This window comes from Salvia hispanica, chromosome 1 (assembly GCF_023119035.1).
Source record: "Salvia hispanica cultivar TCC Black 2014 chromosome 1, UniMelb_Shisp_WGS_1.0, whole genome shotgun sequence".
NCBI classification, from domain to species: domain Eukaryota; kingdom Viridiplantae; phylum Streptophyta; class Magnoliopsida; order Lamiales; family Lamiaceae; genus Salvia; species Salvia hispanica.
The window spans coordinates 11,587,936-11,600,510 of record NC_062965.1 but is presented as its reverse complement, the minus strand read 5'-3'; the positions used below and the strand labels follow the sequence as shown (position 1 = coordinate 11,600,510).

At 38.6% G+C, this 12,575-nt stretch overlaps 1 protein-coding gene across 1 annotated transcript; it reads left to right on the top strand.

Moving 5' to 3' along the window:
* The first annotated feature begins 8,535 nt into the window (after positions 1-8,535).
* Positions 8,536-10,525, top strand: LOC125201762 (polyprenol reductase 2). The gene is made up of 6 exons (XM_048100002.1): positions 8,536-8,813; positions 9,070-9,419; positions 9,564-9,798; positions 9,953-10,051; positions 10,150-10,221; positions 10,331-10,525. Exons 1-6 carry the CDS (start codon positions 8,604-8,606, stop codon positions 10,433-10,435), a joined length of 1,071 nt encoding a protein of 356 aa, XP_047955959.1. The 5' UTR covers positions 8,536-8,603; the 3' UTR covers positions 10,436-10,525.
* The last annotated feature ends 2,050 nt before the right edge of the window (positions 10,526-12,575 follow it).

The window sequence follows — 12,575 nt, the reverse complement described above, 5'->3', positions numbered from 1 at the left end:
ATATTTATATTTTTAGGTTTGCAAATGTAAATAAAAATAAACATATAAAAACAACAAAATTAAAGGGAAATACTAAATTTACTTAATTAAAAAAAAGTTACAAATTAAGAAATAAAAAAAAGGCACTAAATACAAAAAAAAGGAGGCTAGTCAAGAGTAGTCCCAACTTGCGGCTGAGGCCATCGATCATCCGCTGGATGCCTTCGATTTGAGCCGGGTTGGTCGCCTGCATGAGGGCGGTGTGCGCGTCCAACAACGTCCTGTAGTCGGAGGAGGCCGCCAAATCCACGTAGGCGTGGGCCGCAGTCGAAGTCGCGGACGGCGTCGAACTCGGGGTCGGCAACGGGGCCTGGTCAGGCGGCGCGGCGGAGGAGGATGTGGCCTTGCCCTTGCCCTTGGCAGCCTTGACGCCGAGGGGGACGCCGGGAGGACATCGGTGTGCCGGAACTCTCATCCTCGAACACCAAATTGTTGAGGTCCATTGGAGACGCGCCGCTATCGCTACTTGTATAATCAGCGAGGGTGCGCTTCGACGCCCTCCTCCTCGCCGCCGTCGATTGGGGAATCACACCACCAACGAACTTCTGCTTGTCCCTCAACAATGCCCAGGACTGATAGTGCTTGAAATCGCCGTACAATGAAATGTACGACCGCATCGCTTTGTCCCGCACATCCGCGAGACTCTCGCCACTGCCCTGCTCCCTCTCGCACTTCTCGTACTCCCCGCGAACAAATTTACCTGCTTCTTTATTTGATCCCAGTGCTTGCGGAGCTGCTCTTTGTGGCGCTTGTACGCGTACGCCGGCTTGGCCGCGTTGTATTTCTCGGCGATGCGCTCCCAATACGCAGTCACCTTCTGGTTGTTGGCGTACACCGGATCCTCCGAAACATCAATCCAACATCTCATCAAGATGATGGATTCGGGGTCAGAGTAGTTCGTCCTTCCCGGCGCGAACTCTTCACACACCTCTTTTGTAGGCAACTTCTGGGCTCGTGCTTTGGTCCGCTTCTTCTTGGTGGCGGACCCAGAGCGGCGGCGGCGGAGGGGCGGTGGCGAGGTGCGGCGGCGGAGGAGCGGCGGTGGGGAGAAGGCTCCATGTCGGACAGCCCGTACGAGTCGGTGCTGAAGTCGGGATCGTACTCGGCGTTGGTGTCGAATGGCCGGTATTCATCGGGTTCTGTACCCGGCCATCGTGCACCACCGAACATCGGACTATTCGGATGATCTCCGGAATCCATTTTGCTTGAAATGTAGAAAATGTAGTGTGAAGTGTGAATTTGAGAGTGAAGTGAGTGAAAAATGAAGTGAAAAGGAATATATAGGTTTTGCAAATTTAATAAAATTAAAAAAAAAAAATGGAAATGCGTCGTATCATCCGTTCCATCGTCCGCGTCGTCCACAATGGCGGACGATGCGACGGACGATGGGTATCCTCCGCGCATCGTCCGCCCCATTGCGGATGCCCTTATGCAATAAGTCCTACTGCAATTTTCGCAAAAGTTTGAGAACACCTTGCTTATTCATTTTTTTTCCTTTGATGATTTAGAGCATCTCCATCCGTGCTCTTATTTAAGGGCACGGAGATGAACCCGAACCCACTTTTACTCCTTGTCCTTAGACAAGAACACAACACTCACATCCATGCCCTTCCGCAAGGACAAGCTCAAGGTCCCACCATTCTATTTATTCAATTTAAATATTTCAATTACTAAAAACTTTTCTACAATATTAAAATACATTAAAAAATAAAAATTACATAATTAAAATACTAAAAAATAAAAATTACATAATTAAATCCTACATATTAACAATTACATAAAATTTAATATTGAAGTGGGAGTATTTATAGAATGTGAATTTTGGGAAAAAATTGAAAAATAAATTAAAAGTGTATAGAAAACGGATATAATTTATTGGGAAGTGGCAAAATATTTTTTTATTTAAAATTGATTTTTAAATTAAATTCGAATTAAAAAAAAAAAAGAATTTCCAATGGCTAAGTCGTAGGCCAATCACAGCCCGCCACGTCGACCTGCTCAGTGGCACGGGCGTGCTCTTAGCTAAGAGCACCGCCCTGCCGCTGGCAAAGACGGACAAGCTGTAGCGGCGGACAAGCGGTCGCCATGCCGCTGGCAAAGACGGACGGACAACCGATGGGGATGCTCTTAGTATAGGTCTCATATATACTTTATAAGTTATAATAATTGAAACAATGAGCTTTTGGTGTTATTGGTCGTGCTGTTGTTATTGACGGACTCGCCCTTCCCGCTAGTGTTGATTGGTCGTCGAAGGTCTTAGCCCTCGTTGGACCTGTAGCACCCCGCAGCCAAGCCTTCTTGTGCTTGAAAGTATGGATGTTAATTAAGCCATCTCCACGTATTGCTGGCTAATCATGTTGATTTTATCGTATCAGAACTTTTGATCCTAAGCTTAAACTTTTGGATTTAGGACAAGTTCAATGAGCTAATTCGAATACAAGCTCAATAAAAAATTTAATGTATTTTCTTTTCCTAAAATTCTTATATTAATAATTTATATAGATATGCTAGAATTAAATATATTGATCATATGATAAACGTAAATTCATTTTCTAGGAAAAAAATTCAAGCATTGATTTTTCTATTACTAGTATCATTAATTAATTACTACATAACTAATGATTTTTGAAGTTATTTGAATCAGACTACATAGAAAATAAAATAACTAGTATTAATATGAAATTAAGAATGTTCATCGATGAAAAATTAGGGTTGCAAAATATATAACTTAAAAAATTCATAATTCGAATGGCCCTAACCTGATAGATTGGCCCAAAATTAACCAAAACCCCATAGGGTTGGCTTGAAAGGAGACAATCGTCATTATTTAATTTTCAATTTTCATTATATTTTTAAAATATTTAAAAAGTTGGTCTAATCATTATTTTTCGAATGGACATACAAATATATTTTTTTTATTTATTATTTTAGAGTTGCACTTAATATTAATATTTTATTTTATTGTTATAATTATCATAATAAAATTATATACCTACAAATTTTAAAAATGATAATTATTTTATAAATATAATTTTGTATCTCTATGCGGTAATTATTAATTTTGATATGAAATAATACTTATTTGAATGCGCAACTATTTAATACAGATTCAAAATTATCAATAGCATATAAATTATTATAGAGCTCTGACTGGCTTGATGGGTTAGTCTGAAATTCAAACGTTTAGGATTATGGTTGAAACTTCATAACCTGAAAATAGTTATAACCCGCCCTTGCTCGACTAATCGGCAGATTAGCTCGAATATGTATGGGTTGGCCCGATTAACATATCTAAGAGCATCTCCAATGGTCGGCTAGCGACCGGCTAGCCGAACCATTGCAACCGGCGAGCGCGATTTCGGCGAGCGGATCGGCGTGGGCTGGCCGATCGCTCGTCGCTGGCCGAAGCGCTAGCCGATCGGCTAGCCGCCATTGTGGAGGCCCGATCGCCAGCGACCGGCGAGCGCCGATTTTTCATTTTTTTTTTTTTTTTAAATCATATATAAACGCGATTTTCGTTTCATTTTCATTTGCACCACTTGTTTTAACGAGTTTTCTCTCTCTCTAACTTTCTTTCTGTTTCAAGAGCATCATCGAGCGATGAGTAACGCTGGTGGTAGCGGTAGTGGTAGTGGTGGGGATCCTGAGGAGTACGAACGGAGGATGAACGAGGCTATGGAGGCCTACATGAACCGCGGGATGGAGCGGTACATGCGTATGGTGGAACAAGAGGTCCACCGACCAGGCGATACCTCGCCCTCCACGAGTTGTCCACCACCGAGCGCAGTGATTCCGCGGGATCACGTAGCTGCACATCAGCGGTTTGTATGAGGACTACTTTGCGTCAGTACCCGCGGTTTCCCGCCAACATGTTCCGGCGGCATTTTAGAATGCGCGGAGGAGTTGTTTATGCGCATCGTTCAGGGCATTGGAGCGTCACTACCGTGTTTCCGCTTCGGCACGATGCGGCTGGCGGACCATCGGCCACACCCCTATCCAAAAGTGCACGGCGGCAATCGGGCAGTTGGCCTACGGAGGCGCGGCAGACATGTGGGATGAGTACCTCCACATCGGTGAGTCGTCGGCCACTGAAAATGTCTGAAGGAGTTACGTGACGGCGTGATAGACATTTTTCGGTGGGCGGTACCTTCGAAGCTCCTACTCCGAAGATTGTCGGAATGCGATGCGTATGCACGGGGAGTAAGCATGGGTTCCCGGGATGTTAGGCGGCATAGATTGTATCTACTGAGGAGTGGAAGAACTGTCCGACTGGCCGGAAGGGGGCCTACACGACCGGCTACAAGTCAAAGAACCCCACGTTAATCCTCGAGGCCGTAGGCGATTACCGGCTGTGGATGCAGGCATGCGTATTTTGGGGTAGCCGGGTCGAACAACGACCTCAACCTCCTGAACTCGTCTCCCCTCTTCAACGAAGTGTCAGGGCGTCGGTCCAGCCGTCTCATTTGTGGCCAACGGCAACCGGCATGATATGGGCTACTACTTGGTGGATGGTATATACCCTCGGTGGCCGGTCTTTGTGATGACGATCAGACAAACAAGTGATAAAAAGAAGGCATACTTTGCGCAACGACAGGAGTCGGCGCGCAAGGACGTGGAACGCGCATTTGGTGTGCTCCAGTCTCGATGGGCGGCAATTAAGGGTCCAACGCGTTTGTGGGATGTCGGATGCGTTTCCCAGATAATGTACGCCTGCATTATCCTTCACAACATGATCGTCGAAGACGAAGGCGTACAACCGACTAGTTGGGTCAGGTGACGATGAAGCCGGTCCAAGCCACGGAACGGCCACCCCTAGTGTACGACAGGGGGTACCTCTCGATGAAGCCGGCCGACTCAAGGAATTTGCCAACATGCGCCAAGTGGAAGCTCATATTCAACTCCAAAAGGATATAATTGAAGAGTTGTGGGCACGGAGGATTGCACGGCGATAGTTTTTTTTCTTTATTATGCATGTAATTTTTTTTTATCTATGTAACTTTTTTAAATGCAATTAATGAATTTTCCCGTATATGTGTCGTAAATTTAATTCCGTATTTTAATTGTAATTTTAATTCCGTATTTTAATCATAATTTTAATTCCGTAAATGTAGTATATTTTGAATTATTTTTATTGCGGGCGGCCTATGGTGGCCTAAATCTGACGTGGCAGGTGGTTTTTTTAGTGTTGCTGACGTGGCAGGGAAGAGAATGGCTGGCCTATGGCTGGCCTATTTGCCATTGCGGATGCTCTAACAATATCATTCGTCCTTATCCTTTAAAAATACCAACATACGTCCCTAGATATTGATATAATTACGCTAGAAGGACTTTCGTATTTTTTGGACCAAAATATCATCTAACTAGAAGGGTCATTCATATATTTTTATTAAGACACATAACCGTCATTTTGGTTCATTCATTTATCTTCAACTATGTGTCGTGGTGAGCAACCATTTGCCACATGCTTAGACGACTTCTCTTAGAGTAATAGTACATCATAAATGAATGGATCAAGTGCAGCCGAAGTGACGGTTCTCACATAAATAATTACATTAGCTCTTATAGTATGGGCATTTTTATCGAAAAATAGTCTTAAAAGATACAAAAGTCCTTTAATGTCCATAGATGTTTGATACTCTCTCCGTCCCTGAAAAGTATGATCAATTGTTTTCGCACGGGTTTTAATGCATAATTGGTAAAGAAAAAAAAAGATAGATAGAAAAAGTTTTAAAAATATTGTTAGTGGAGAATGAGTCTCACCTCATTAGAGATAAAACAGTTTCCAAAATTAGAATGTTCATACTTTTCAAGGTCGAACTAAAAACGAAAAAAGTTCATATTTTTCGGAGACGAAAGAAGTAATATTTTTAAAATATAAAAAATTATAGGAAATTGCTCAAAAAATAAATATAAAGTTACAATATAATCACATCCATATCACCCCTTAGATATATGCATTTGATGGTTGGGAAGTTGCCATGAGGCAGCCAAATGAATCAAATTATATGCCTATATATTTTGCTGGTGGGTTTATTTGTGATCTTATTTTCATTGGTCACTATACTATTCCTTAATTCACACCAGATTTTACCTAATGATATGGAAAGTTAATTCTTTTCCTATTTCTATGCTAGTCATAATATTTGACTATATTATTTCATTTCCTAAATTGCGCTATTTTTATTTAAGCCAAAATATATATTGCAATTTTTTTAAATGTTTGTTTTCGAGTTTTAAATTTTGTGTGTTTTAAATTTGTACAAATTATACTAATTCGCATATTGCATCATTATGCACTCAATATTGCATTTTCTTATACATATTTTGCATATTACATATGAATAACTTATTTTGCATGCGTTAATTCTACATTGTATTATTGTGTTTAATTTCGTACGGATTAAAATTACCATATTATCCCTTGGGTCTTCCATATCACTTATACGATTTTTGCAGATTATATATGAATAACTTATTTTAAATGTGTAAATTCCCCACTGTATTGTCGTTCCTAATTTCGTACAAATTATAACTCACATATTGCATTATTATGCATTCGATATTGCATTTTACTCATACGATTTTTACATATTGGAATTTGGAATAAGCATAGCTAATACATTACCTAACAACATTAACTTACATAGGTTAGGACCAATTTCTAATTTTATGCGGATTGGAACTCAAGTCTACAAAATGATGAGGTCCATAACATAACACAGAGTACGCAATTTAAATGACAACGTGCTATATTTCAACACCGAAAACTTTAATTCGTTACAAATGAAAAATGTAATATTTTGGTAAGTTAATGTAAACATTGCAAAGCATCCTTGCTATAAAACTGTGACGAGGCAAATTGTAGACACACTGGTTTAGAATTATTATAACACAAATCATACTTAATGTGCATAGAGCAACACAAACCATTCGAAATGTAATATAGCATAAACAAATTGTTCACTCACTTGCATCTTGGCTTGCTTGGCTTTTCGAAGTCCTTCCCTTGTTCACCATTGTCTCAATTTTTTTTCGTGTTCAGAGGTCTACATGAATAATGTAACAGAAACAGTTAAATAATGTAGCTGATGCAGAGACAAGTCAAAAGCCAAGTTGTTTGCAATTAACCACTTCAAATGTCGATTTTACAAATAATGTACCTAATCAATGGAATATTGTAAACCCAAATGATGTAGTTTACCTGTGAAATGATGTATGTAAACATGAATGAGATAATGTACAAATAGTTTAATGATGTAGCAGTTGTATAGATATGTTGCTGGAAACCATTGACGGTAAACACAGTACACATTACGGACATAAAAAACTAGTGATGCAAACAAATACGATCAAATAATCAACTATATTTCGAAAAACAACTATAAAAAACGAAACCAAGGAAAAAAAAACTACGACTAAAAAACACTGAAATTCACTGATTCACATAACCAAAACTGAAAACCAAAACAACATAAACTTCCATCACAATGGAAACCTAAATTCTATGGTTGATTTCGTAAAATAATGACCGAAACTCAGTAGAATCGACTAACCTTGTTCGCGTTCGTCTTCAGATCAGCAAAACGGTAAACAATATGGTTCAATCGACTCACCAACCCGACCGAATACACTACACGGCTTCGATTTGCAGCAACTGGTTCGACGACGGTTTCATATGTTGAAGATTAGGGTTTTACGAGATTTGGGGTAGAAGAATGGGGATGGAAGGGTTTTTGACGAGAGAGAATTTGGGGAGACGCAATTGTGATATGATGGTGAGAGAGATATACGAATCATCAGTTTTAATTAAATGGCGGAAATTACTAAGTTCGTTTGTTTCCCATTTTACCCACGTAATGTAGCTAAAAAATGTATTAATATAGATCGAATGTTTAAAATCACAATCATTGAAATCAGTAATCTAAGGGTTGATATTTGTGTTAAGTTTAAGACTAAGGGGATGTAAAGACCTTAATGCTCCCCTGATATAAATACGTATAGTTGAAATACGAATAAAATCTAGACTAAGAATTTCAATCATGCAAACACCAATTATATGACCAACAATCAATTAACTAACACTCACATTGTGATTCATAAACAAAGGCAATAATGGATACATTCAAATGGCACAGAAATGTAAGGCCCATTTGTTTTTATTACAGGACACCCAATTTATTTAACAGGCCCATTTATGATAAGTATTACTCATCGCCATCTTTTAATTTTTATTTTAGTATTTTAGTTACATAATTACATGTCTGTTTGCCTGATAATAATAGAAATTGGGACGTCTTAACTACAACAGCATAAACTAAAATATAGTGCTTGCAATTGTAAAATCTAAAGCAAAACTATAAATAAAATTAACTACACTTTTGGTTGAAATCAATATCTGGAATTGTTTGAATTAATGAAACTTAACAAAATAGTTTTACTGAAATTATGAATACAAAAGAGGCCACACTCGTATCAATGAATAATCAATTTGGAAAATATTGCATAAATTGAAAACCCAGTCCTTCCGAATACCAAAAACCCCACACCAAATCATTCTCAAAATCATGAATTCGATTGAATCCTTCTTCACCTCCTTAGAATCACTGCTGAATCAGGCGTCGTCCATGGCGGTGGTGCTCCTCCTTAGAGCGGCGTGGATTTCATGCACCCTGCCACTTCTCGCAGCCTTCATTCCTTCTCCCCAATTCAGCGCATTTCGCCGCTTCCTGCTTCTCCTCGCCGGCCGCGGCAAGATTATGGACTCTTCCTCAACTGTCAGTAATTTTATTTATTTTAGCTTCTCAATTAGGCAAAATTATCATTCTGCAGTTATGTTTATGTATGCAATTTCTTACTGCTTTTATTCTTATTTGAGATAGATTTTGTGCTTCCTTTGTTAGCGTGATAAGTGATTGGAAAAACTCGAACAAGAATCGTTTTTTGGTGTGTTTCGTTGCTAAATTATGTAATATCGCTTTGAAGATGAATTGCTGGTTAATGTAGCACGATTTATGCGTTGTTGTGCTGCAGAGATTCAGTGTTCCCCAGAGATATTTTTGTCACTTTTACATTGTTGGTTTTATATGGACTACTTTTCTGCTTGTGCCCACTTGGATCTACGCATACAAAACGGCTCCAGTAGTTTCGGAGTCATCCCTGTATTCGGTTATTGCTAGCCACTTGACTGGAGTTTCGCAAGAGTTTTCCTTTCGCAACTCGCATTCGTCAATGGGAGAGTCCAAATATGGGATATGGAACTCTGTGTTTCTGCTTTTGTTGATGGAAGCTCAAGTCTTGCGCCGCCTTATAGAGAGTATATACGTATTCAAGTATAGTCCCTCTGCGAGCATGCATATTGCTGGCTACCTCACCGGCCTTTTGTAAGTCTTACTGCAGCTGATTGATAAAATGGCTGCTTGTGTGATATGAAGTAGAATTCTATCTTGCCTCTAGTTTTAACTTTTAATTAGGAAGTGAGAAAAGAATGAAAATCGCACTCTGATGAATTATCTTTCTTGTAATAGTTTTTATACGGCAGCTCCACTATCGCTCTGCTGCACATACTCTGTGGAGGTATTCAAACTTGTGGCAAATTTGCTTGCAGAGTTTATTGTTAAAGGCAAAGATAGAATGCAAGTTACAGAACCTAGTTTCCGGGAGTATGTGTATCCTCTTTTGCAACTCAAATGGTATGCATGGATTGGTGCTGCTTTTTTCTTCTGGGGTTGGATTCATCAGTACCGTTGCCATGCCATTCTTGTAAGTCTTTTGTGTATATCTATTTCATTGTGTTAACTTGGCTGGCCTTGTTCTATGTATTGTTTGGAGAACATATGAATCCCTAAGAATATACGTCATTTGCATTCGGCTACTACATTGGTAACACTTCACATGTTGTTTCTGATCAACTCAGGGCTCGATAAGGGAAAATGGTAATAAGGTCAATGAGTATGCAATTCCTGAGGGTGGTTGGTTTGAATACGTTTCTTCCCCACATTATCTTGCAGAATCTGTGAGTATTTTTTTTTATCTGTGCATAAAAATGAAAAGAGGCAAATTTATCGCATAGCAAGTTCATTTGAAACTTACATTTCCCCTGCTCTCATGGAGGTTATATATGGCGGGCTGGTGATTGCAAGCGGCTTTTCTGATATTACAATCTGGTTGGTCTTTGTTTTTACGGTGAGTCTTAAATTTTGTGACGTTGCTCAAAGAATTACCATCCCCTTCATCTACACTAACACAAACATGGCTGATGCTTTCCTTTGGTAAATAATTGTACTGTTGTTAGGTGGCAAATCTCTCCCTTGCTGCTGGCGAAACTCATAGATGGTATGTCCGTAAATTTGACAAATATCCTAGAAACCGTTGTGCTATCATCCCTTTCATTTACTGATGTGATTATCAATATATTCTACCTGTATACATGATATCCTCGAATCTTGTTTGTCGAAATATATGGAAATGCATACGATTGAGGCCAACACATCAGTGTAGCTTGTGTTTATTGTTTTTCTTCTTGTTATTCTTCTATGCAATAAGTAATAGTAGTACTATAAAAGTATATTTAAGTAGGGTTGTTTTATGTACCAAACTAGTTTTAAACGCTAAACACCAAACACATCATTATAAAATAATTCGGAGTTCATTACAACTTTATTTGTAGTTCATTATAGGGAATTCAAAGATTTAAAAACAATGGCATCATCTAACATAATTTAAAAATCTGAAGTTCATTTTAAGTTTGTTATTAGTTCATTATAATGAACTCCAGGTTGTCTTATAATGATGTTGTTTAGCGTTTAAGTGTTAAGACTGGTTTGGTATTGATCACAGTCCTATATAAGCATACCTATTTCATAGCTTTTTTTTTTTCTAATTAGAATAGAGATCACTCTCTTGACCTTTCAAAGCTTCTAGTTTGGGTATATATATAAGGGCAGATGCATGTTGTGTTAGGAAAATATCACTATGAAATCCGATGTGATGCTTTGATGGCTAATTCTTTGTCTCCGTTGAAATGTAAACTGGTTGAATCCGAAATTTACAAGAAAATGTTTGGATAACTAATTTAGAATATGGATTAAACAACATTTTGTCTTTCACTATTTTTAATCTTTTGTGGAAAAACAGACTTATAGTTGCCCACTTTGTGGAAAATCACACTCGTGTGCTATTTAGTATGCAAAATAGATTATAAACATATGCGGAACAAGATTTAAACTACATGAATTTGAAAGGTTTCAGAATGTTCGGATGAATGTACTGTTACATATGAATACATGAATCCATCTTTAAATTTTCTCAACCACTATATTTTATTTAGAGTATCTGCAACGGTGCTCGGTTTTCCCTTCCTGCTGGCTCAAGACAGGCAATAACCACACATTGGCCGCGGTCTTATGCCACCGGCAAGGCTTGTGTGTTGCTGCCTGCCCTTATCCTTTTTGTTTTGATATTTAGTACTCCTCCCTCCGTTCTATCTCAAGTGAGGTGCTCCATTTGGGTACATGATTTTTTTTGAAAAAAAATACTCCGTAGATAATAAAGTAAAAGAAATGATATTGTCAAAAGATGAAAAGATAATAAAGTAGTTAAGATAAAGACAGTAAAATTTTTGTTTTTGCTGAAAAGAGAAATGACTTCCTAGTAGTGGGACAGAGTGGAAATAAAACAATATTTTACAAAATTAGATAAAATATATTCTATCCTAGTGGAAGAACATGTGCTTTTTGCCCTTTTAACCAGATTTCCAAACACAATTGCTCTAAATTGATTTTCTGCCTTTTTCGTTTTCTTTTTGTTCTTTTTGTCTTTTTAAGTTTTTTTGTGGTTCTTTTTCTTTTTACCTCAAAGTTGAAAACATTTTATAAGAAAACCCTAAAATATATACTCGTACACAATTAATAATAAAATTATTTAACAATAGCTTGGTCTTGTAGAATCAAATTGTCTCAAATGAATACAAAATCTAAGCACTTCTACCTTTCATCCGAGCACTTATAAGAAAACCCTAAAATATATACTCGTACACAATTAATAAGTAATAGAGTTTAATAAATTTATAAGAGCATCTCCAATGCTAAATCTCCAATGCTAAATAGGCTAGTAATTCCCTCTCCCTGCCACGTCAGCAGCACTAAAAATCCACCTGTCACATCAGATTTAGGCCAGCCTAGGGGTGGCGAAACGGGTTACCCGCGGGTATCCGCACCCGACAAGTCGGGTACCCGTACCCGATTTTAGCCAAATTGTTGTCCCGATACCCGCCCCGCGACATACCGGGATTACCCAATACCCGTGTCGGGTATCCCGTACCCGACATTGCGGGTACCCGTACCCGACCCGAAATCCTAATAAAAAATTTGAAAACCATAACAACCGTCAATGTTCCCTAATTTACTTTATTAATATCGATGGTAAACGTTGGATAGATTGAGAAAAAGTTAGGGAAGACTCTATAGCTAGTTCGGTGAGTTTTCAATTGTATGTTCGTTGGAATATATAAATGTTTCAAAAGAACTTTTAGATAAAGT